The sequence below is a fragment of the Notechis scutatus genome, chromosome 6 (genome assembly GCF_049901735.1).
Source record: "Notechis scutatus isolate UNSWTSFEM ecotype Mainland chromosome 6, rNotScu1.2, whole genome shotgun sequence".
Classification (NCBI taxonomy): Eukaryota; Metazoa; Chordata; class Lepidosauria; order Squamata; family Elapidae; genus Notechis; species Notechis scutatus.
Genome location: NC_142014.1, coordinates 46452271 through 46477744, shown reverse-complemented (window position 1 = coordinate 46477744; position 25474 = coordinate 46452271). Strand labels below are relative to the sequence as shown.

General features: G+C 37.0%; 1 protein-coding gene across 2 annotated transcripts in view; it reads left to right on the top strand.

Annotated features, from left to right (window-relative positions):
- The first annotated feature begins 1373 nt into the window (after positions 1 to 1373).
- The window catches only part of CCDC38 (coiled-coil domain containing 38), a 28747-nt gene continuing 4646 nt past the window's right edge, over positions 1374 to 25474 (top strand). Inside the window, exons 1-15 of one of the 2 annotated variants that reach the window (XM_026693979.2) lie at positions 1374 to 1757; positions 3613 to 3682; positions 6237 to 6322; positions 7517 to 7685; positions 9280 to 9347; positions 10655 to 10818; positions 12658 to 12738; positions 13374 to 13585; positions 15903 to 16016; positions 18191 to 18275; positions 18482 to 18557; positions 19915 to 20066; positions 21412 to 21547; positions 23273 to 23487; positions 24611 to 24704. In XM_026693979.2, coding sequence (XP_026549764.2) covers positions 3637 to 3682; positions 6237 to 6322; positions 7517 to 7685; positions 9280 to 9347; positions 10655 to 10818; positions 12658 to 12738; positions 13374 to 13585; positions 15903 to 16016; positions 18191 to 18275; positions 18482 to 18557; positions 19915 to 20066; positions 21412 to 21547; positions 23273 to 23487; positions 24611 to 24704 — 1698 coding nt within the window. In that variant the 5' untranslated portion in view covers positions 1374 to 1757; positions 3613 to 3636. Of the gene's footprint in view, positions 1804 to 3612; positions 3683 to 6236; positions 6323 to 7516; positions 7686 to 9279; positions 9348 to 10654; positions 10819 to 12657; positions 12739 to 13373; positions 13586 to 15902; positions 16017 to 18190; positions 18276 to 18481; positions 18558 to 19914; positions 20067 to 21411; positions 21548 to 23272; positions 23488 to 24610; positions 24705 to 25474 lie in introns of both variants that reach the window. The other variant, XM_087968127.1, reaches the window with a different exon arrangement.

Genomic DNA, 25474 nt, shown 5'->3' with positions numbered 1-25474 from the left:
CGAACTGTGATTCAGGGGCCATAATGGACTGAATCTGCTCAGTGGAATTGTTTAGAATTGGAGGGAGGGAGCCATGAGAAATGGTTGAAGCATGAAATAAATGCCCCAACTGTATAAACCAGCCACAGAGAAGCCAACCCACTCAGGCGCAGAAGTAACATAACTTTTCTGGATACAAAAGACGCCTTCTCAACCAAGGAGGAAACTTGTGAATCCCCTTCTATTGAGAGGTTTTGAAATGGCAAATGGTGCCTCTTTGGTGCCACCTGGGACAACTTCTGGAAAAGAAGCTTAATAAATGAATTCACACGCACACACACGCACACACTTTTCCCATATAGAAAGAGAAAATAGCGGGCTGTGATAAATCTGACGAGTTAGCCTGGATGGCAAGCCATAACTGACTAGGACCTCTGTGGCATCAGCTGGAGCACTAAAATCACAATTTCTCTCTTGTGATGAATTTTACTTGTGGGATTTTATTTTAAGTGGTTGCTCATAATTCCAAAATATCTGAGGGTAAACTCTTAGCACAAAGTTTTAAACGTTTGTTTTAAGATTAACTACAGTAATTTAGGAATGTGTGGCATAAACTTCAGACCACAATGCTTGCACTATAATCAGTATGGTAGAATTGCAGAATTGCGCCGTCTTTATTGTTTTCTCAAAGCAATACCCATTATTTCCAAATCGATTTTACTACAATTGTCGATCTCCCTTGTTCTCTAGAAGGCACGCTCAAAACTATGTGCTTGAGCAACATTCGGTCAGTCTTATGCATCAATGGAAGCAACTGCCATAGAGTTCAATGGAACCGAGGTACTCCCTGGTCCCTCTTTAGGCTCCGATGAACTGAGTTTACTTCTGGGGTGGTGTGCGTCCCATGAGAACAAATACTGAAAGGTAGCAGTTTTAAACCCAAAGCCCGAATTTTGTGGAATCTTAATGACAGTCACCTTTATTCTTCCTGATCTGAACACAAGCCCGTCAGAGCAACAGAAAGAAAGGGATCTAGTCGCATGTAAAATACAATAGAATTTTATAGATAGAATACTTATCCTATTTTATCATCATTCATATAGTAAGTGCCCCACAAGAAGGAAGGAATCTCAAACTCTACGATTACTCATAAAGGCATGTACAAATATCAGTTTCTTCCGGGCAACGTCCTTGCACTTAAGAAATGGAAGGACTTGTTGAACACGAGCCACGAGCTCTTTTCCCAGTTCAGAGGCGGTAAGAATTGGGGGCGAAGCCGCAAAGAGAGGGCAGCTGAACTGCGGAGTTCCGCCCTGTTTCTTCGCTGGAGTCTAGATCGGGCGGAAAGTGCCGAGCTGTATTGGTCAGCTCCCGGGGCCGCAGTCCAGACCGCCAGAGCCGATTAAAGCGCCCTCGGCCCACAAGAGCCAAGTAGAATGCGGGGATGGGAGTGGGGAGAGAGAGGGAGAGATCCGACGCCCTCCCAGTCTATGGGCGAAGCAAGGCGAATCCCGACCTCCCAGGGCGCCAAAGGGCTTCTCTGCCTGGGAAGGACCTCCAGCTTCCGCTGCCCGGCGGGCCCGTGGCTGGCGGCTGCCTGAGAACGGCCGTCATCCGAGCCAGAGTTCCGTGGGAATGCTCGCCTCGTGCCCAGCAGCCGGGCTCAACCGTCTCCTCGCGGGAAGTCCAGTCTGATCGCGACGAGCCCAAGTGCCTCGGCTGAGTAGCTCGCGTGGAGCTGCTGGGTGTCATCGCTCGAGGAAGCTCCGCTGGGGAAGGTGAGCCGGGGTCTCTTCGGCCTCTTTTGAGCTCTGCAAGGTGCCGGTAAGATGGAGCGGCTGCAGCCGTCGCACCCCTCCGCTGTGCCCACCTGCCTTTTCGGGATTAGGACGGCGGGCGGACGTTAACTTGTCTGGCCGATGTGGTTGCTTCCGCAATATAAAAACTTCCTTCAGAAATAGCAATAGCACTTATATACCTCTTTATAGTGCTTTACCGCCCTCTCGAAGCAGTTTATTGCCCCCAACAATTTGGGTCCTCATTTTACCCACCTGGGAAGGATGGAAGGCTGAGTCAACCTTCAGCCTGGTGGGATTTGAACTGCCAAATTGTAGGCAGCTGGCTGCAGAAGTAGCTTGCAGGACTGCAACTCTAACCACTGCACTACAGAGGCTCCTAAATAAATAAATAAATAAGTAAATAAATGCTGGAATAGGTCAAATAAGTTTTGGAGAAAGACATTCTGTGTTTGGAGGATTTGTGGATGAAGCGATTTTTAGTCATTTTATTAAATCCTAGAACTTCCGTGAGTCTTACACCTTCCACTTTGCTTAGTCACTTAAAAGGATTGGATAAATTTAAAGTACAGGTAGTCGTCAGTAAATGGAGGTAAGTAATTAGGACTGAGAACTCTGTTGCTTAACAAAACAGTCATAAAGCACAATATATCATGACCTCACTGATTTGTGACAGCGGTTCCAGTTCTGATGGATTAGGCAAAAACCCATGTGGTCAGTCGGTGTGATGCCATGTAAATCCCATGTGGTCAGTCGGTGTGATGCCATGTAATCACAATTCGCAAATTCCTACTTGGCTTTGTTTGTTGGAAGCAGAAAGTGAAGGTTGGACATGGCAATCAAACAGGATACTGCAACCATTGTAAGTACAATTGTAAGCCCAGTGTCCAAATCACAATTGTGTGGCCACGTGGATGCTGCAATGGCTGCAGCTTTGAGCATGTCTCTTTGTGCAATATCATCCTAATTTTGGTTGGTCACTGAATGAATGACAAGCCTACCTCTAAAACTAGACTCATAGTAAAGATGGTTTTTTTTCTCCTTCCATTAAATTCAATTCCGGAAAACCGCTTAAATTAATCTCTGTAGTTTTCTGGCAAGATTTTCCAGAAGTAGTATGCCATTGCTTCCTTCCTAGGGATAAGAGTAAGTAAGTGGCCCAAGATCTCCTAGTTTCTAGCCTGATGCCTTAACTTAATCACTACACCAAACTGGCTTTGCAAGAAAACTGCAGGGACATTTCCAGGCAATCTCAGATAATTGGACATGATTTAACAGAAGAATGGAAATTGGACACATTAAAGCACAAAACAAAAGAACAGTGATGATAATTTAAAAGAATATGTTCACTAAAATCATGGCAATACCTCTTCTAAAGGCCAGTCACAGTTGTAGAGAAAATGTATTCTAAAATTGGAGCTAATATATTTCAAAATTTAGGAACAACCAATGTTAGCTTCCAAATTCTGGTTGACAAGAATAGAGTCTATTCAAGCTTGAAGCTTGTTCCCTATAATAAGACAGGTAGAACCACATACTTTTATATTTCTTTGTCAAATCTGTCTCCACTGTCACCACCATCTATTTTAGCTTGACATACACTATTAATAAGTCACCAGTAAGCATTCAAACGTCAGAAAAAAGGAAAACAAAAATTAATTTTGGTGCAACATTTCTTCTTGTAAATATGATTGTGAGACACACCTACACACGTGTAGCACACATTTAATTTTCAGGATGCCAAATGTATCATTACAGAGTATTGAATTATTTACTTGCAGATTGAATAAAATGTGATTCAAGTCCTTCTTGCTATTGTGTTTTTCTGTTTTGCTAGATCTAAGAAGAATTTTGTGTGAAAATGGCATCAACAAGTGTTACGCCTAGTCCTTTCGTGGAACTAGATGGTAATAATAACATTTTAAAATTATGTAATCTTAGTAATTATAAAATTCTAATTAGGGAAGCTGTTTAATTCTGGAAAATGCATATCAAGAGATATAGTAAGGAAGGAATCTGGGAAGAGTGATGCATTGTTGGTAGGCTCTTCATATATTATGTATAGAGACTAAAATAAAGCATAGTGAAATAATTAACTGTATGGCAGGAGTGAATTGAATTGGTAGGCTAAAAAGCTGCATACTCTATGGATCTCTCCTTGGTGCATCCATGGCAAAAGAAAGGAGCAGGGGTGGGATTCAACTGGTGTTACTACCGGTTCGGTGAGAGTGCGTTTTGCATGTGTGTGTACAGCATTTGCAAAAAACCATCAGCTGTGCCGCCCGGACAGCTGACAAGTGCTGCACACGGGTGCACAGTGTTTGAAAATCCTCTTCTTTCCTGCTTTTTCAACCTCAGCTGTGCCGTGCAAAGCAATTGAGGTTGAAAAAGCAGGAAATAAAGTACAGCCAAGAGTCCGGGTGGGCCAAACAGGCGACCAAAAGGTCGTCACAGAGAACCGGTTCCGTGTCTGCTGCTCTTCAGAGCTACCAGTTCTATAGAACCGGGCTGAACCGGTAGCATCCCATTCCTGGAAAGGAGTCTGTGGTTCTCTAAACCTGGTGCTTCAGTGGGGTCTTGGAGACCTAGTAGGCTTTATGATCTCAAGGATCCATGCCCACTTGAAAAATAAAGCACTAAATTTCTTCTCTAAATTATGTTTATTGCTTTTAAGTAAAAGAGTTTCTATTTATTTCTAACACAGAGAGTCCTTGACTTATGACAGTCTAAAGTTACAACAGACCTCTCCCCTATGGATCATTGTGATCTGGATTCAAAATTCCAATGTCTGGGGACGTTCCTCCCCACCAATCATATGATTGCATTTTGGGTGCTTGACAACTGGCCTGTGCATCATCCTGCAGTCACATGACCACAATTTACTACATTTTTTTTTTGCCAGAAATTAACATTTACTTCCAGTTTCAGCAAAAAATGCCCTTTTTGCAAATAGTAGATTCCCTTAATGACTGTGACTTTATGTTCCCCACATTCACTTAGCAACTGCTTCAATAAAGTCAAAAATTCAGCTGTGGTTGCACGATGACCCCTTTAATGATCAGCATGACTGTAATTCAAGGTTTACCTGTATATATAGAGGCCTCCGCTTTTTGAAATATACATATATTTTTATTGCTTCTTAATTGTCCCGCTTGTTTTCTGATTCCACAAATATTCCATGTCATCATTTTGATATACTCTTAGATGGAATCACTGTTAGGAAAGAGAAAGAGGGAAAATATAACTTTTAAAAAAACTTTTTGGAATACAGCCCTTTTATCAAACTGTCTTCACTGATACCTGATCTGGCCTTTCCAAATGCAGAAGTCTTTGCCACCAGCAATCCACTCTTCCGTTCTCCTTTTCAGGTCCTTCTGTCCCTCAGCTGCAGATCCCTCTTCCAACAGTTCCTTGATTGACCCAGAATATCCAGTCACCATAGCACAAATACCACCTCCAGCAATGTCCAACATCCACCACCAACATACTCCACAACCTAAGAAATCTATTCCCTTCAGTATTTTCACTAAAAGACAGACATGACTGATCTCAGCTTTTTCAATTAGGGAGAAAACTTCTCACTGTTTGCATGATCTTATGCATTGTGCTGGCAAACAAGAACAAAAACCCTTTAACACTGAGACCATTTTACAACTCCTCTCATCTCATTCTGCCACGGGATCTCTCTTGGAGATGCTGCTGAACTTTCTTGGCCAGTGTAGTCAGTGATGAGAAATGCCTGGAATGATTGTTCAACAATATCTGGGGGGTGGGGGACTAATGATTCCTGATTCCCTTTCTTAAGGAAATTGTAGTTCTTTAAGTAACATAACTTTATATACTTAAGAGAGGTGCAAATACATAAAGTTTATTTCATGATAATCCTATTTCACAGGATTCCAAAATATCTATGCTCCAGAATAAGAGGAACTGTCTTGGGGTGGGTTTCTGGAGAATTCCCAGTTGGGAACAGACAGAGGTGGTCCCCAGGTTTTCTACTTACAGCTCTGAACTAATACTCTACTTCATCCTTTATAACCCTAAATGCCTATAACACAATTAACTGTTATGTAATTTCTGCTCTACAGTATGAAATTCATAGTTCTGCTAGAGCGGAGAACATGCGGGTATCTGAGGAAGTGTGCTGTTATATTATGACATAACTATTTATTATAAAAATATAATTATATATTATATTATATCTAATATATGTTGACATCAACAGATAAGTATTAGCTGTTGGTCTTTAAGATGCTGAAAAATAGACCCTCTGCTGTTTTTGCTGCAACAGACTAACATGGATGGCTTGTTGGGAATAACTTGGTTGATGTGTCCTTGAAAAGCACATGTTTGTTTACCTGCTGCACATTCTAACCTAGTAATACAAAACTGCTGTTGCCTGTTGTTAGTGCTGACATTTTGAAGTGTACTAAAATATTTTTCTTTAATATTGTCCATCAGAAGAATACAGGCAAAAATCTCCTTTTGAAAGGATGAACACTGAAATCTACCTTTACAGAGATATTGAATGCACAGAGAAAGAAATTGTAAGTATTCGACTGGTCCGCTATTGCTGACTATAATGCCTTCTTGGCCTCTTTGTTTGGATCAGTTTCACATATCCCATTGAATCATAGTTTGCTTTATCTCCAAAAAAGGTAAGGGCAGTTTCATAGACAAACCAAAGTCACCAGGGCTTCTTACTAATGTGGAATAACTAATTGCAGTTATATTTTAGACAATGAAAAATCAACAATTTAAAATAAGACAGTAATAACAATAATACAAATAATTATAAATAGAAACCAGAACTTTCTGTATGTTTTAAACATTCATTTTGGACAACCAAAAGAGAAAGGTCTGCTTCTTTCTTTGGAGCCAAATAAAGAAAGTGTGGCTAACAGAGCTCTTTAAATCATATTGTGGCTAACAGAGCTCTTTAAATCAAGTTTCTTGCCTCTTCCTCCCCCTCCCCCTCCTCCTTCTCAATTTCTTATTATCTTGCTCTTTCTCTGCTCCTTCTTCTTCTTCAGTGAATTATTGGAAATAACTATTGGAAACAACAGTACGAAGATTCAACGGTAGTTTGAGAACATGAAGAAAACACATTAAATGAATCACAGAGAAATTCTCTTGGCTACCATTTAGTTTCTCATTTAATTGGAATTCCAATAATTTACTTTCAAATTTCATAGAACTATAATATACATTCAAAAAATAGAGAACAACCTGCAGAACAGTGGTGGGATTCATTTTTTTTTACTACCGGTTCTGTTGGCGTGGCTTGGTGGGCGTGGCAGGGGAAGGATACTATAAAATCTCCAGTCAGAGGTGGTATTTGCCGGTTCTCTGAACTACTCAAAATTTCCACTACTGGTTCTCCAGAACTGGTCAGAACCTGCTGAATACCACCTCTGCTGCAGAAGCAATAAAATTTGCCTAAATAGATTTTCTTTAAAAACTCATTTCCTGATATATCATTCTCCATTCCCATGCATGTAGAGTTGGGGATAACAAAATACGTGGACTTTTTGAAAAAGACTGGTAGAGTTATATTTGGATGTGTTTTTATTATTTTTAACATTGTGTTTAATTTTTAAGCCACCTTGGAAATAAAATAAAATCTTTACTATGATCATAGACCAGCATAAGCCTTGAGAAGATTATGACTTTGGAAGGTGGTTAGGAAATGCATTGTACATTTTGAAAAACTCGACAATAAACATGGATGTCAATTTTAGATTAGAAAAACTAAGCAGACTGTTAAGGCATATGAAAGGAGCACCATTTCATCAAGAGCCCGGTGTCGAAAAGCTTTGAGAAAACTAGAGGAAGTCACTGAACAAGAAACAACAGAAACAATGGGAAAAGATGTTCCTGCTCTGAATTGGGCTCTTGCTTTTGCAAAGTGTGAGTAAACATTTTAGACTGCAGGAACACTGAGGAATTTTGTGATTTTTGCGGTCTTGATTAAGTTGATATTTTCATAGATGTCTCTGATTGGGTCAGGATTTTCTAATCAGTTTAGTGGTTTTTAATACACAATAATATCATTGTTGTTTTCCCTTTCTGGTATTTTTGCCCCAATGCTCTCAACTGGATTCCTGTGCATCAGTATCTGGATCTAAAAAAAAATGTGTGAACGTCTTTTACATTTACTGCCACCCTTACCCCACCTCCCCTTAATCTGGTTTACTCTTTGGAGTAAGTGGTACCCTTTAATCCTTGCATTCCACACATGAGTTTTATTCCACCAGGTATTTAGTACAGATAGTCCTTACTTGTTGCCTCATGACCACAAGTTCCATCATTAAGCTAGGCAGTCATTAAGTGAGTCACACCCTATTTTGCAATGTTTTTTTTTTTTTCCAAGGTCATTCAGGGATTCCAGCTTTCCACTTTGGCTTTGCTTGCAGGGTCCTTTGGAAGATTATGAATGATAATCATATGACACCTGGACACTGCAGTCCTCAAAAATACATGCTGATTGCCAGTTTTGATCATGTGACTGCAGAATCACTGTGATAAACATTAAATTAATGGTCATAAATTGAGGATTACCTATAATGCCATTAAGACTTCTAGTTTTTCCTGTTTGTTCTTTATAGCCTCTAATTATATAAAGACTTTGGAAACCCTGAATCATATAACACGGGGAGTTCCTTCCAACTTATTACTACCATAGCTTGGTGCCTTCAGATCCTGCGTGTTATTCTCAGTAGAGTGAGGTCACACTATTTTCTGGAGTTTTTTTCTCACTCCTCACTCATTCCATATGGGTGAGAAGAAGTTGTTTTAAAATTATCTGTATAAGGGGTGTAAGTTATCTTCCAAACCAGTGGTGGGATTCAAATTTTTTTACTACTGGTTCTGTGGGTGTGGCTTGGTGGGCGTGGCAGGGGAAGGATACTGTAAAATCTCCAGTCAGAGGTGGTATATGCAGGTTCTCCAAACTACTCAAGATTTCCACTACCAGTTCTCCAGAACTGGTCAGAATTTGCTGAATATCACCTCTGTTCCATACACATTTCCCAAACCTCATCCAGCTGTACTGGAACATCAACAGGGACACTCTGAAATCTATTCTGAAGATAAAAAGGAAAAAAAAAACAGGTCTTGTCTGGTAGATTTGTTTTCTTCTTATCTTCAGGGAACAATGAAATATGATGGCACATCTCAAAAGAGGAAAAGAAATCTTGATTTTGTGGAATATTCTACATAGTCATCTGCTAAATGGGTATTTTACAGAATAGTTTGCTTGAACTACTCTGCCAAACTCCTGTTGGCTCACTAATTAAATGAATTCTTAGTTTTGGCTCTGTTTTTAGCATAGTTTCTTTTGGTTTGACATTATACAACTTGTTTAACATGTGGTCAGACACTTAATATTTCAATATTTAAAATTTCAGTTTAATTGTGTTAAGTCATTGATAATATAGCTTTATTTTAAAACATAGGCTGCAGAATATCAGGAGAGAAAAAAAAAAAAAAATTTTTTTTAAAGGTTGTCAAAGTGACAAACAGTCTATAGCAGATTACATCAGTGAAGAGAAGGAGCTATTTCTATTGGAGGTAACAGTTTTTATAAACTTTATAAAAATAGTAGTATATGTGTTTATGTTTCTGCAGGCATTCTAGAAAACCTTCAAGATTTAGCTATTCTCCTAGGTCTCAGGCTAGGTTGGTTGGTTGAATTGTGTGTGGCTGAAGATAGTTGGATCTTTTTTTTTTTATCATTCTTGCATTCTGCTTTAATGTATTTGGCTTTATTTTTCACTATCAAACTAGGTTAGACTTGGGTAGTGTCTAACATGAATCAATTAAATTAAATATATATCTGTATAGCATTTCTCATACAGGTAGTCCTTTACTTAGGACCATAAATGAACTCTGAATTATGGTCATAAGTCATGAAAGTCCTTAAATGATCAGGCCCGATTTTACAACCTGTTTTGTGGTAGTCATTAAGCAGATGCTCCAGATGTTAAGCAACAGAGCAGTCGTTAAACAAATCTATTTTATCTAGTGAGAGATTTTTTTTTTCCCAAACAGAGCAAACAGCCTGTTTCAGTTATAGCATAAGCTTCCTGAAATCAGATTTATCATGCACAGACTTAAATGTGCACAGACTTACACACCTCTTGTGCTATGGCATAATCACTAGGCTGAGGGAGAAGTGGTGATGAGCTGATGAGGAAAAGTGGACTTTGCTAGAATACCAAAAAAAATGTGGTGAAAATATCCAATTTGGAGAACTGAAACAGGAAAATAATCATGGGGCTCTTTAAGAATAGCTATAGTAGTTTGAATAAGCTACTGGTATGTAATTGCAGCTGATACAAAGAGAATAGAAAAGGAATCCTGACACTTTTAGGAAGATTTCATTAAATGGTTTGTGAATGAATGATTCCTCTTTATTAGTTACAGAATCAAGAAAAGGATATGATGGACTGCTAGTTAATAATGCAATTTCAAGATTTTATAGACTTAAAAAAATAGAACACACACACACAGTTGTATGCTAGCTCACATTTCTGAATCTATCATGTAGCAGTAAATGGTATTCATAATTTTCAAAATGGAGAAAGGTGACACACATGTGAGAAATGATTCAGGAAAGTAATTTGGAGAAAGTGATCAATGGCTTGCTTGACAGGAACATATAGGCTTGTCTCTCTCACACACATACACATGAAATCCAAGTCAATATTTTAAATCAATATCTGAGTCTTTTTTTAAAAAAAAACAGCAATATTTAATCAAGATCTTTTCAAAATGCTCAGTGCCAGAGAAGTGCGTGGGAATGCTTTGGATATGACAAGTTACTGTACGTTAAGATGTTTTGTACATAACATTTTGCTATTGTTTTCTTTTGCCAGTACTCTGTTAAAGTAAAACAGCGCACCATGGCAAGGCTGGAGAAGATGGCAGCAAAGGAAGAGAGGAGGGCCAGGATTGCTGAAACAAAATTAGAAGACGATACCCTTTCATTTGAGGAGTTTCTCAGACAAAATGATAGGAGTTCTGTAGAAGCCCTTAAATTGTTGGTTACAATTCTATTTTTAACTCTACAGCTGACTGTAGTGGCCACATTTGGAGTATGACTTCAGAAGTTCATTGTCTGGTTCCCTCTTCTGTTTTCCCAAGTAGAAAAAGCCCTCAAAGAGAAATTGCAGGAAATGGACTCTCTTTTCCCCCTAAATACTTTCCTTTTCTTTCTGCTAGATGTGTTTCTTAGGTTTTAGAAGTTTTTTAAGTAATTGGTCATCCTTGGCTTTTGAATGGTGTCATGGGAGTCACATTCTAAAATATTGATGCCCAAGAAAAAACAGTGTGTTAGGCCAGGCACAAGTTTGATTTGATTTAGCTTATATTACATTAAATAAAAATAAATATTATTAAATAATGTCTCTATGATTACCCCTCAGGACATTAATAATGTCCCCATGTCACATTATAAACATTGTAATTCAGCAGCTTTTGCAGGAGTTTATGGAGCCAAACATGAGGCATTCAGGAACTGTACTTTCCTGTTACAGAATATGAATAAAAACATACATAAAGGCCCATAGATAGCTGTTTTCTGAACTGCATCTATGTACTCTATGCAGTGGGCAACTGTAATAAGGAGTCTTTACTTTTCCCTAATCCAGTTCCTTAAATAAGCTTCTATTCACCTCTAGATTAATTCCAGACCACCCTGCCAAGATATCTCAAACCTGTCTTTACCCCCAAGCATCATCATGTCTGCAATAATAACTCTGGGATTTATGATGCCCCCACATTAATCATTTCCACTATTAGTTACAATTCAGAACTGCAGTGGGCTTGCACACTCATATACCCACTGAGTTAACCCAAAAGAGACTCTGCTGTCCTAGTGTCATGATTAAACCAATTTTGTTCATGTCCTTGTTTGAATAAGAAATTAATGTATTTAGAAGAACTGCAGAGTAATGTGACAGCATAAGTGTACATTTGAAAATAATAATAATTTCTTCCATTAGGTGACTACCACCTACTAGATCTTTGGGATCTTTCTAATTTATGCCATTTGATCTCAGATGTAATACTTCATAATTGCTCATTATGAGCAGCTAAAGGGGTAAGAGCTTATAGGAACAATAAACTAATTGAGTTTTAGAAACAGAATTCTATTACAAATAAAGTGAAGGAACTGTTTCTGTAGATGAGATTTCACTGTCTACCTTATCACACACAAAAGGAATGGGGGGTTTCCAAAGATTCCTGAAGAATTTCTTATTATAAGAAGAAGCTGATATTAGGAATCAGCTACATACAATTTCCTTTAGACAAAAGGGTTTACGTCAAGGGAAATTTTATTGTGTTTTTAATTTTCAGTCTTTTCAAGTTATAACAATAATTGCTGAATGTCACATAGGATTTTCTCCCTACTCTGATGAAAAATTAGATTACTTGTTTTGTTTTTTTAAGTTTTCTTTAAAATTATCCTCAAGTTATTTTCTCATTAAGTTTCTGGATTACCAATAGTTTATACAAGTATCATCTCTTTTGAAGAGACAAAAATACCCCTTCTTTCTTGATTTAAGAGATATAAACCACATCTGTATAACTATTTCAATATTTGGAAAAGGGGTACTTTCAAGTATTGATCCTAGCAACTGCCTGAGTCCCTGCACTTTTCTTGGCAAGATTTTGGAGGGTTTTTTTTGTTAATGCTTGCATCCCAAGGCAGAGAGAGGCAACTGGCCAAGGTCACCGAGCTGGCTTCATACCTAAGATGATACTAGAACTCACAGTCTCCTAATTTCTAGTCTGGTGGCTTAGCTAGTACATCAGATTGACTTTGTATTTCAATATGAACATCTCTGTATTAAAATAACATGCAGCCTTTTTCTAGGGCAACTCAAGAGGCAAAATACAAAATGGAAGTAACAACAGAACTGAGGATAGCCATGAATGAACTGTTCTCCCTTAAAAGGTGAACTCTTTCTTGTTGCTTTATGAGAGAGATTTATGGGAAGGATTCTTGATGATGTGATTCTTAGTATATTTTTCCACAATGCAGCATCTTCTTGCTCCATGAAGTTGCATTTCAAGTACCAGATACCTACACAAGGGTCTTTATACATCTGTCATACAGAAAGGCACAAAATGATCCAGCTCAAAATCTTTAAAATGTACACTATATCATGGACAACTGAGAAGTGGCAGCTGAGATACAAAAAAATGAACCTTTAGAACTATAAAATAAATGTAAAATTGAGTAGGTGTTCTTATTAAGCCCAAGTTAATACTTTCTATTCTTTTTATAAAGCATATTCAAGTGTTCTTTTTTAAATTTCTGAACAAGTTCATAGATGTTTATAATAAAGGACAGAAAGTTCCTTGATGAAATAATCTTCCCCAAATTCAAGTAATTTTGAAAAACATCACTGCCCAGACATAGTACAAGTAGCTCCAGTACTAATAAGAACGATTATAAAACCATATACTGTAATTCAGGGGAAATGTTCTACTCAGCTTTTTCAATTATATTTTAAATGTCTGCTTGGTGCTGTACATCTGTAACATCTTGTATGCCTTGTATCCCTTGTTTTCTTTTGACATATGCAGTGAAATTGCAAACACTGAAGACCTTTTGAAGCTGTATTTATCCTATGAAGCCTTTTTGTTTAGTATTTCTCCCAAAGCATGGCAAGAGCAGCAGATAGCAAAGAGGAAGAAAGAATGGAAAAAAAGCCCATCAAAATCCCTTATTTCTTTCCCACCAGCTGCTGATAAAGCCAAACTAATCTCACCCTCCATTATATTGCAAAATAAAGCGAGTAAGTACACAGTTTTCAGTGGTTCATTGACCATTTAAATTACAGTGTGGGGGAATACTGCTGTAATCATTCTAGCAAGCACACCAACTAGGAATCTTGAGTGATACAAGGTTAACACACCTGAAACAAACTAAATTGAAAATATATAAAGGACAATATATAAAGGCAGGAAGTTTTAATGTATGTAAAAAAAAAAGAAAGGGAAGCATTGAATTTCCCTTAATATGAGATTGCCTGTGAATAAAGTTTCTGAATAACTGGAGGAATTTAGGATACTTCCTCTATGATACTTTTAATATATTCCCATCTCCGGCTTTAGGTTTGCAGGGAAAGTGGCAAATAGGAACAAACAAATATGTAACTTAGACATGCGTCATATTGACTGGTTCATTTGTAATAATTATGATCCATGGGGCATTTGTTGTACCTGAAAGCACTGGGATATCCAGTTCCAATCACCACCCTTTATGCTGATTCGTTCTGGCCAATTTGTTTAGTGTACCAGAAGTGTTCATGTTAACAAAAGGAGATTAAGATGAATGGGGACTCATCAGGATACCAAAACCACAACTGGAAACAAACCATCAATTTATCAAATAGAAAAACTAAAAACGTACGGTACATAAGTGAGGGAACCCAGACAGGTCACTAAAGAAAAATGCACATGGTGTTGCCCTCTCAGTACTTGCCCTGTCAATTGGTGAAGATGTGATCTTCTCCTTGATAAATACTTGGCTAGCTTGTGTTTATTGATTGATGGTTTGTCTAGTGTTAATCTTGGTGTTGGATCTCTGCTTATCTGGCTGTAAAAAAAAGGTTAAAAAAGTAAAAAAGAAGCAAACCTCTTTCCAGAACACCTCCTCAGCAGCAATCAATTCCCAGATAAGCAAGGATCAACAACAGGATCAACACCAGACAATCAAGCAATAAACAATATCCTAATCAAGGAACTAGCAACCCAGACAAATAAAGAAGCATCACACTTGTTTCAAGGAACTACCAAGGAAAAAAACGAAAACCCCATCAACTGACAGGATAAGCTATTGTATATAACAGGGCAACCCTTCCCCCCCGCCCCTTCTTGGCACTGTAGATATTACTTAATTGAGTGGTAAAACAACTGTGTGAAAACAACTATGCTCAGAGATCACTCTGGGTCCACAATAAAGTGAAGTATTAAAAAAAACTGAAGAAAGAAAAGTATTGTCTTCTTTACAAGAGTCAGGAAATTATTGGATTAGTCAGTCTGGCATCACTATCTGAGCAGGTTCCAGAGGAGGAAATCATGGAAACATTATATGAATCAAAATTTGTCAAAACCAAATCCTAGAAGACTAAATTTATTGTAAAGGTTAGGTTAGATTGTATAACAATTAAATGTGTACAATGTGACACAAAAATTGTACTCAAAGAGCACTCATGAAAAATCTTAATTCAACAAGAGAGTTACAATTCTAATGGATGCCATTCCCATGTCTAGTAAAATTGTGTATTCTCTTACTGAATAGTAAAGCAGCACTCTTAGATTACTCCTGTACTATATTGGTTTCTTCATGATTGCTTTTGGAGGCCTTTTTTAAATAGAAATTTTATCTAGGTGTGCCAAGATATGGAGGGCGGAAACAATGTCCTAAAAGAAAAAACTTAGTTAGTATAAATACATTTGTCATATCCCGAATTATTGAAGATGCAAAACAAAAAACAAAAAAACTAGTTCACGAGGAACATTATGAACTATATACTTTTTTTAAAGGTCCTAATGATGTTTATATAGTGAAATAACTATAGTGAAACATTTATATAGTGAAATTGTCACTCCTGTATCAAGAATAATTGCCCTCTCTTTGACTCTTACCCTTCTGTCCTTCTGGAAAGCATTTATAACTATTTTTTTAAACAGGCTCTGAGCCAGAAGATCCTGTTTAAATATTTAGAATATTTGTGTATTTCTCCAGGTTGCTGATTTTAGTCTATTTGCTTCAGTGTTTTAAAATGAAGTTTTAACCAATTGTATGCCTTTGGAGTAATGTTTGAACAGCTAATGATGTATGTATGAACAAAATAATGTATCAGCATTCTCTTTTGCTGCATCCTTAGTCTTAGTGTGACTGATTTCCCTAGGTTTCCTGCATTATAATTCAGTCTCCAGTCCCATGGTTTGACTATTTACTTTGACAACACTTTAATACCGTTTGCAGATTGAATCCATTGGCAGCCTTGTTTGGATTTAGCAAGGATTAATAGAGCTGATGACTTGTTCATGTTTTGTTCTTTTTAAAAATACGTGACTCTTGTGTTATTTGGCTACTACTCTTAGACAAAATGGCACATCATAAAGGGCCGCAGCCATCCAAGAAAGTGACAGTAGACAAATCGGTCTCAGTCATCTTAGGCAACCCTGAGGAAAAGGCACAAGTTTCAAATGACCAAGGTAAGGAATAAGGAAGACCTCTGAAAGAAAGAAGTCTGGGCTTTGGGGTGAGATGTTATGGCTGATTAGACATCTCTATAAGCAGCTTTGCAGGTAGAGACAACACAATGGTTCAATTGCCAACCAAGACTTGGTTCTGGTGACAAAAAACTTCTCTAGAAGCAGGAGAAATCAGGGGATTGCCCACTTGTGTTCTGGAAGAGATTCTCCTTGCAAACAAAACAAAACAAAATGCAGTTTAGTTTGTTGTGGTCAATTGTGAGTCCACTTGAGAAGTAAGGAGTTTACAATTTGCCCTGAATTGCTGTACAGCCTTTTTATGGACATTTGAATGACAAAAAGTTCACCTCACAATTAAATCACTTCACAATTAAAGTACTTCACATCTAAGAAAGATATTCCAAACAGTAAGGAAGGAAGGAAGGAATTCAAGAATTTCAGTGTCTTCTTTTTTAAATTAAAAAGATAAAAAACCTATCTTAAAAGATTTTAATTTAAAGCTGATCAAGATTGCAGTATTAGGATGTTTCAAACAGAAAAGGAAGACAGTGATTTTAAAAAATAGAAGAAATAATATATTTTTTCTTTGATGATAGTATCTTTGAAAATAATAAAGTTAGTTAGACTAACAGACAGGACCACTGTGGGAAGATTGATTGTTTATGTATGTGGACAGTACCAATTGGTGGATTTTACAAAACAAGAAGAAAAGAGTAATATCAGCTAGATTATTTGACTATGACTAGGCTGAGCCAATTGAGAAAGAAGAAGAAGAAGAAGAAGAAGAAGAAGAAGAAGAAGAAGAAGAAGAAGAAGAAGAAGAAGAAGAAGAAGAAGAAGAAGAAGAAGAAGAAGAAGAAGAAGAAGAAGAAGAAGAAGAAGAAGAGGAGGAGGAGGAGGAGGAGGAGGAGGAGGAGGAGGAGGGAGGAGGAGGAGGAGGAGGAGGAGGAGGAGGAGGAGGAGGAGGAGGAGGAGGAGGAGGAGGAGGAGGAGGAGGAGAACAGTGCCTTTTATTCCCATTATAATAACTGACATACTTTTACTTTCTTGCCATGGCAACTACAAAAAAAGCTGCTAAACTGGGAAAAAAATGCAGGGGTGTTTTAAAAGATTTGAAATTTACATTGTGTTATGATCTCAAAGATAATTTTTATAAAATGATGTATCATTGATACATAATGCCAGAGAAATTATTTAGAATGTAGAAAGTCATTTCAAATGTATGTTGGAAATATGATGAAAGAATGTTTTATCATGCTTGGTGAACATGTAAAAAAGCTAAAAAAAAATTGGATCCAATACCTACTTTGATACAGATTATTTTAAAGATCAGCATTCAATTGAAGCCAGAACTTTTTCTTTTAAGATTAATGGATAAATAATTAGAAAGAAGCCATGAAAAATTATTTCAGTATATGATCATAGCAGTGAGATTGCTGTATGCACAGAGATGAAAAGAGTTAGCACTGCTCGTTATGGAGGGATGGTTGAAGTTGATAGATTTTACTGAAATGGATAAATAACTTCTTTGATTAGAGTAAAATCATGTTTCTATTTATTGCTGACTGAATACCTTTTATGGACTTTTTGCATAAAAATGAAAAAATGAATTTGTGACTCGTGGTTTTGATGATTAAATGGGATAGATTATAGAAAGAAGCATAATATGATGTAACTTTAGAAAGAAAATATACTTGTGCTTAAAACTGCTATGAAGAATATGAAAAGCTGCTTCCATATACTTTTTTCTTCAACTTTTTTTCTCACTTGCATGTTTGCTTTTTCTGTGTTTATTTTATGAAAATGCATAAGATAATAGTTGAACAATGAGTACTTATTACGTAGGATGCTTCCATTTTTGTTTAAGGGCCAAGAACTCAGTTTGCATTGAGACACCTGGAGAGTTTAAGGGGTAAAAATAGAAGTTTTAATCCTTGCAGGAGTTTAATGTATCTGGTTTGCCCCTAATTACAGCACAACATTCTGCAAATATTCTAGAGGCCACCAAAAATTTAAAAAGTGGAATTGGGAGTTATGTGCTCCCACAGTTGCCTATTCCTGCTTAGGGCAATCCTTTCATAGTGGATTCATTTATCCATCATGTATGATATAATTCTAATAAACTCCTGTTGCTAAATAAGAATGATATTATATGTTTCCTCTCTTTTTTGCAGGAGACTACAGGTTCTTTAGAAAGTCATCACAAGGAGGAGTGGACCCAAAATCAGTAATAGATGATAAATATATATCATCAGAAAGGTGATAGCAATCTGAATTGGGGAAAAAACCGAATCAAGCTCATCTGTGCATACCAACTTTCCTCCCCTCCCCTCCCCTTCTCTTCCCTCAGGTGGGATCTTTACTTTACCAAGCATGATCTTCCTGCTTGGCATTAAACACTTACTTGGCAAGCTTCAAGGTATACACACAAATTATATCTAAGTTATTTTTTCTTTTAATAACAGTGGTTTAAGTGAAAACAGCTTCTCTCTATCTTCAGAGGATACTTTTAACATGGATGATATCCAGAATTGTGAGAAAGTAAGACATTTATCTTTAAAATATACATATATCAGAGTTAAACTGTGGGGTTCTTGGTGCTGAATTTGGTTGTTTGTTTGCAGTTGTTTCATTACCCAAGAATTGTCCTATTCTGACAGCTGGGTGACCTTGGGCCAGTCACTGTCTCTCTGCTCAATTCATCTCACAGGCTTATTGTTGTGGTGAAAATAGAAGGAGGAAGGTGTGTTGGATATGTTTTTACAAATAACTCATTTGTGAAAATAATATAAAACTATTTTTGAAAAAGAAGTTTGCTTCTAGATACTATTTAATACCCACAATCTTTCAGATATCACCTACATAATCTGAATCACTGTACATATTTTCAGTGCTACAGGAATCAAAGAAGCAGAAAACATTACCTAATAAATGAAATAAAGAATTGATTGATTGATTGAGTCTATAATTAACAAAGTATTTAGATTACAAGGAAATAAATATTTTGTTTTATATATTTTATCCAGTAGGTCTTTAGTGGATTCAATCCAGTAATGTAAGGAAGGAGTGGCAAAACCTGGGGGCAGAGTTAAAAGAGGAATCAGCTTAGAATCTCTAAATAGTCACAAGTGGATTAAGTCCAACCTCTCTTGAATTCCATTGACCCTGATCTTACAACTAGCAGGAAGATTCTCAAATATTTGAGAGTCTTTCTATGCATAGGCATGAGTAGTAATAAATCAATTTAATTGGAACTTCACATGTGGACCTGACAAATAATCCTTGAACTTATTTTGCTGTGTTCTCTACAGCAAATGATGGTATCTATAAATATACAAAACCTTATGTCAGTGAAGGACATTATGCAGCATTTCAGTGCATATCAGTCACCTGTTCCCATCACATTTAAGCACATTTACAGAAAATTAGTGGCATGGCAAACCATACAGTCTGCATAATATATAAACTGACAAATGAAATTGGTTTTTTTTTGCTAATTTATAGCACTCAGCAATAGCACTTAGACTTATATACTGCTGTACAGTGCTTTACAGCCCTCTCTAAGTGGTTTACATATTGGGGTAAGCATATTGCCCCCAACAACTTGGGTCCTCATTTTACCCATCTTGGAAGGATGGAAGGCTGAGTCAACCCTGAGCCTGGTGAGATTTGAACTGCCAAATTGCAAGCAGCTGGCAGTCAGCAGAAGTAGCCTGCAGTACTGTACTCTAACCCTGCCACCAAGGCTCATTATATATTTGATAATGAGTCCTTTATTGCCAGTTGAGTATAATCATCAAATGCCCTCTTTTACCCTATTTCCATTTTTTTTCAAAAAAATATTTGCAAACAGATGTGCCATTCCAGAAATTATGCATTACTGTCTCTCCTTCATTAGGAGCCAGAAATATATTTTAAAGACACAGAAGAGTTACTTCAGATGTTCAGATATCTTGAAGAGCAAAATCTTTCATTATTCCAAAACATTCAAGATATTAGTGGCACATTGGAGGAAAGCCAGCAGAGAGAGAAAATAGTTAAGCAGCATATGTAAGTTATTAATTTAATAGGGTTTTAAAATATATTTTCAAAGTGTGAACATGCATACATGCTGATAGCAATTTGTGCTCCAAACAAGCCTATTGGGATCTCATGATTTTAGCCAGAAAAAGAAGATAAATTCAATATGGTGTTGTATTTCAGGCAAAGCTGATTAGCTTAATTTTAAGCAGGGTGTAAGTATGGAATGGTTTCAGCTCTTTAACAGTTAACACAGGGAAAGGGATTCAATGTAAGAATTGAGAAGCTAAGAGATATGACATACCTCAAAAATGTAACAAGTTTTGGCTTTAAAATGAAGTATTAGAATACTGAATAATCCTAATCATTCTAGACTCCGGTTAGAGAATCTTAGGGAGAGAACACACTGCTTCCCTCATCACTTTTTTAATGTTTGTATTACATGGAAGCTACTCTCCACAAAAAGTCTTTTCACTTCAAAAAATAACCTAGGAATACAACATTGCCCAATGAAATTAAGATTATTGCATCTAGAAATAATATAATTAGGAAATGTAATTAAGAAATATAATTAAGAAATTATATTCTTAGATGAATAAACCATATTTTCAAATGAGCCAGTTCTTGTGAAACTGCAAGTAAGTGGCATGTGTTGCTTTAAATCTTGTGATTGTGGCACGCCAATACAGAACTAGCTCAAAAGGCAAATCACAGTCCTATGCCCTGAAGTTGGTTGGACTGGCAATTGAATCTTAATGCAGTGTTGGGAATCACACAATACCTTCTACCCTTCCTAAGAATAGCAGACTACGCAGGGCAGGCTTTATGGCACATAAGACAAAAATTAAGATGGGGTTCAGGGGAGGAAGCTACAGAGCTTCCACAGATGCCCCTCTAACACTTGCCTCCTATAGAGGCTGCCTTCCTCTGTCCAATACAGGATAGCTCCCCACTCCCCTTCAGTACAATTGATGATCATTCCATTATTTGCTATTCTACCAAATGTATTCTTTTATACTTTTTCACCATCTTTTCAAAAAGATGTTTTTAATTAAAGTAAAAGATGTCCTTTCTAATTAAGAGATTTTAGCTCTTAGTAGCAAATCATTTGGATAATTATTTTGCAGCATTAGCCAGTTTATAATGACACTGCTACAAACTCAAGACCATGTCTTCCACAAATCACTCTATGACAATCTCCAGGAATCCCTGAGTCAGGAAATTCCTATTAAATCGATTTGGTGTTAGCAAAAATGTGTTGTTTCCTCTGCTGAAAAATGCTGGAATCTAAAAGCTTGATGAGTACTTCAGCTACTTAAAACAGACAAGCTAATTTAAAATTCTAGCTATTAAGTTTTATACTCTCTTTTAATAGGGAACAAAAGGTAAAACACCTTAGAGACCAAAAAGAAGCTCTGATAGCTGCTTGCCTCAAAGAAGATGGAAAAAGTGCTGAACTGGCATTAAAAGCTAAAATGTTTTCTTTAGGAGAATATAATCCAGCATCCATGGTAAGTTTGAATGCATCGACTATCTTCATCATAATACAGATTGTCCAATCCTTAAAAAAGATAATTAACAGTTTGTACTGATGCATTTTTGTATCTCTTATCTGTATGTAATACCCTGAGAGTCTAAGGTCCAACATCAGGTCACTTTTACCTAAGCCCAGAAGCTAAGCAGGGTCAGGCTTGATTTGTTCTTGAATGGGAGAAATATCAAGGTTTTAGGTTAGACGGGGAAATTTAAAAAAAAAAAAAAACATCCCAGAAGGCAGCAATGGGAAAGAGCTTCCATTCTGATGCCAACTTTTGAATACCGTATCCACTGTCTCAAATGGGGGATGGGCTGAATCAGGCTCATCATTCATAGACAAAGGAAACCAATCCTGTCAGTATACCAGTGGGCAACATTTATGTTACTGAGTAACATTGCAGAGCATCCAAAATGACCATCAGCAACTTATTATTGATACGGATTATGAAATAATGGCTTTACCACTATAATATCTAATGGTGGCAATTAAGTGCTTGGTTTATTGATTTATTGTATCCCATTGAATAAGGTAAATTCTTAATGACCACACAGATTTTCTCCATGACAATCTGTCCCGAATTTGGCCCTTCAGATTTTCCAATCACGCATTCATTGCCACTGTAACCGAATCCATCTGCCCTGCTGCTGGTTATCCATTTTTCCTTCCTTGTTGCACCTTTTCTTTACCATTAGCACCTTTTCCAACAAGGTAACTAAAGTAAGGGAACTATAGAGCCAGAAGCTACAATTGACCTAGATAATCTCAAAGGTCCCTTCCAACTCTTACATTCTATGATTCTATATCTGAATACATGCAGATGCTGCTCAGTGTAAAAATCCAGCTTGAGCATGTTCTAACTTGAACATATGCAGCAAAGAAGAGACTATCTTTTTTTGCCTAATTTGTTACTCTGTCAAATTCCTCTTACAGTTATCCCCCCCACACACACACACACACATTCAACTGGCATTATCTTCCTGTTCCATAAGTCTATTCCATGTCCTACATTCTGGAGAGACAGAATAGGTCTTTAATCTTTTTCCAATTGGCACCCTTTCAGATTCCTGAAAAGTAAATATATCTAATCCCTACTATATTTGTGGACCACTTGAAATGCAGTCTTGCTGCTGCTGAATAAATTTTTTATTTTTGTTTTAGGGCCTTCAAGTCATTCTTGGCCCTGATGATTGAATAGATAAGTCTCTGCAGTTTTCTTTACAATATTTTCCAAAGTGGTTGCCCTTCATATTCCTAGGGCTGAGAGTGACTGGCCCAAAGTCATCCAGAACTTCTTCCAATGTGTATTAGGTTCTTCCATTTGTGTTTGCATCCACATTGGTTTTATGCCTCTTTGACCACCAAACTGCATTTATTGTTTAACATTTATCCATTTGAATTTTCACAGTGTACATCACCACTTTTGTATTATTAGGTTTTGCTCACCGAGCGAATACCATTTTGCTTATACATTATTTACTTCCATTTTAGCAATGTTCAGAATTATATAATTCTTAGCCTAAATTTGGGGATTGCTTACCTCTAGTATTTAATTTTAGATTTTACTATAAGCTTTGATTCATGTTTTCTAATGTAACCTCAGAATTTGCCTCATTTGTTTATGTATTTATTTACTAAAATATATTCCATTCCCAAGACTAAGGGTTATTAATGATATTAATTTTCTTATTTACATCATAAGAATAAAATATTGGATTCACTTACTAAAAAGGTAGCAGAAGTATACAGTGTTTGCTGTGGGACACAGGAAGTATCCAGTATGACCTCATTCCAAATGCTAAAAAAAATAGAAATGCGAGTTTCAGAACTCTGTGAGATGTTTGAAATACTTCCAAAAGAGTATCTTGAGATTATTGAAGTCACTGAAAAGCTCAGAGCAAAAGAAAGACGACAAAAGTAAGAGTTTGCAAAATATCTCATCAATTAACATAATTTTAACTCTGAATTCCAACACCATTTTATTGAGATCAGCCATGTGTTGAACTTTTGACTTAAAAGGTAGACAGTTTCAGAAAGAATCAATGTTTTTTGTCTGCTGGATGCCCTAAGGCCCCTTTATAGTAAAACAAAAATTGTATGAGCAAAATTGGGGTGAACAGCTACAGAATTATGGATATGTCTGAAAAGATCAGTTAGACTACAGCGAATAGCTGTACTATACAAGTGATGGAGAATATGGACAGATAGAAAGATTGTTCCCAAGAACCTCAACACATGATTGGTGACAATGAATATTGTATTTGTTGCATTACAATAAGTGATAATACAAATATGGAGCTTGCATTAAAGGTCAGAGAGTATTTAGACTATGATTTAGAAATAAAAAACCACATGAGTATGCAAACCAAAAATATCTCCCAAAGTAGCAAAAATAGTCTGGGATTAAAAAATGCAGAATGTTCAGCCTATAGCATTGGAACTCTGTGGGGGGAAATTATGTGAACTAATAAAAAAGGGAAGGGAAGAGCAGGCATTAGGACGTTCTTTCTCACCATTATAATGCATATGATTTCCCATTTAGTAGGACAATATTTGTGGGGGCTTCTCTTATAAAATATTATTCTTGTCCATTAGGACACTCAGCTTTGTCTTCTAAAATGAAAAAATGTAGTACTTTCTTAGGGGCAAAATAAATGTATAATTGATCTAATTATACAGTATAGAGAGGAGGTGCTAAGCACTTTTCATTAGAAAGAAACCTTGTGGTACCAATGGGAGCTGTATCCAGAAGGCATGAAGAAAAGGCTTTGAGATTTCCTTTTGACTGGAGCAAGAAAGAAGAGGTTGAAGTGCCATCTCTTACACAGATAGGATGCGTCAATCGCAGGTTTCCAATAAGTCACTATGACCCTCTCTCATTCTCAGGTCTAACATGTTTTTTTTCCTCACTGAAATAATGCTGAGTTCTTCAGATTTAAACATAATAAAATAAAATCAGGGAACATTTAAAAAAAAAGGAAGCTTTCTTCCAACAATAACCTTTTCATTTTTAAAGTCTTCCCTTTTTCCATTCTTGAAGGATACATGAAGACAAATTGAAAGAACTCAGAAGAATTCAGGAAGAACGGCTGAAGCTTGCTCTTGAGAGAGCAATTGCAGAACCAAAGAAAAGGGTTGGTAGTCATGCTTTAGAGATGTGTTTTTGGATTGTGCTGGATGACAGCAAAATAAATGCTTGCCTAGCTACTTTGTCAAAGCCTAAACTAGCTATTTGTAGTTAAAACTTTTACTAACATCTTATGCTATATCTAACTAATTATGCCTATTCACGGCTTGTGAATTATGTGTTCTACCCTTTTAAGGCCAGACACATGTTCCTATATACAGAGTCATCCCACAATATAGTTTAGTCGTGGTCACAATTTTTTTTAATAAGATACTTCTGGTTAGACTTCCTTGGTGATGGACTGAAATCTGTGATCGTCTGTGGTTTCGGTTCATGCTCTCGGTCAAAGGGCACCGATCTATTTGATTTGGAGCTAAAGCCACCCCGTAGAGGTGATGAAGAAGGGGGAGACCGCCAGCTGGGTTGAAGGGAGCCGCATCTCCCCTCCTTGACTTGGCTTGGCTTGTCATCTCCGAAGACAGCAGTAGCAGTGGTCAAAATGGCCACCCTGAAGAGGAAGATCAGACTGGACAAGAGTGTGCAGGAGCAGGGAAGAAGAGGACAGCTTGAGTGACCGGGCTAAGCAGAAGTAACATCTAAATAAAAGGTACCCTGGAATTAAAATTATTAAGAACTTTTTAAAGAAAGATTTTTAAAGCGGTGGCAGAGAAGAGGGGGAAAAAGATCTGACAGCTGACAGCGGCTTTGAATTTTGAAAGAGAAGCTTGAAGAAGATATTTGCGTAAAACAATCTTGACACTAAATAGGCAAACTTAA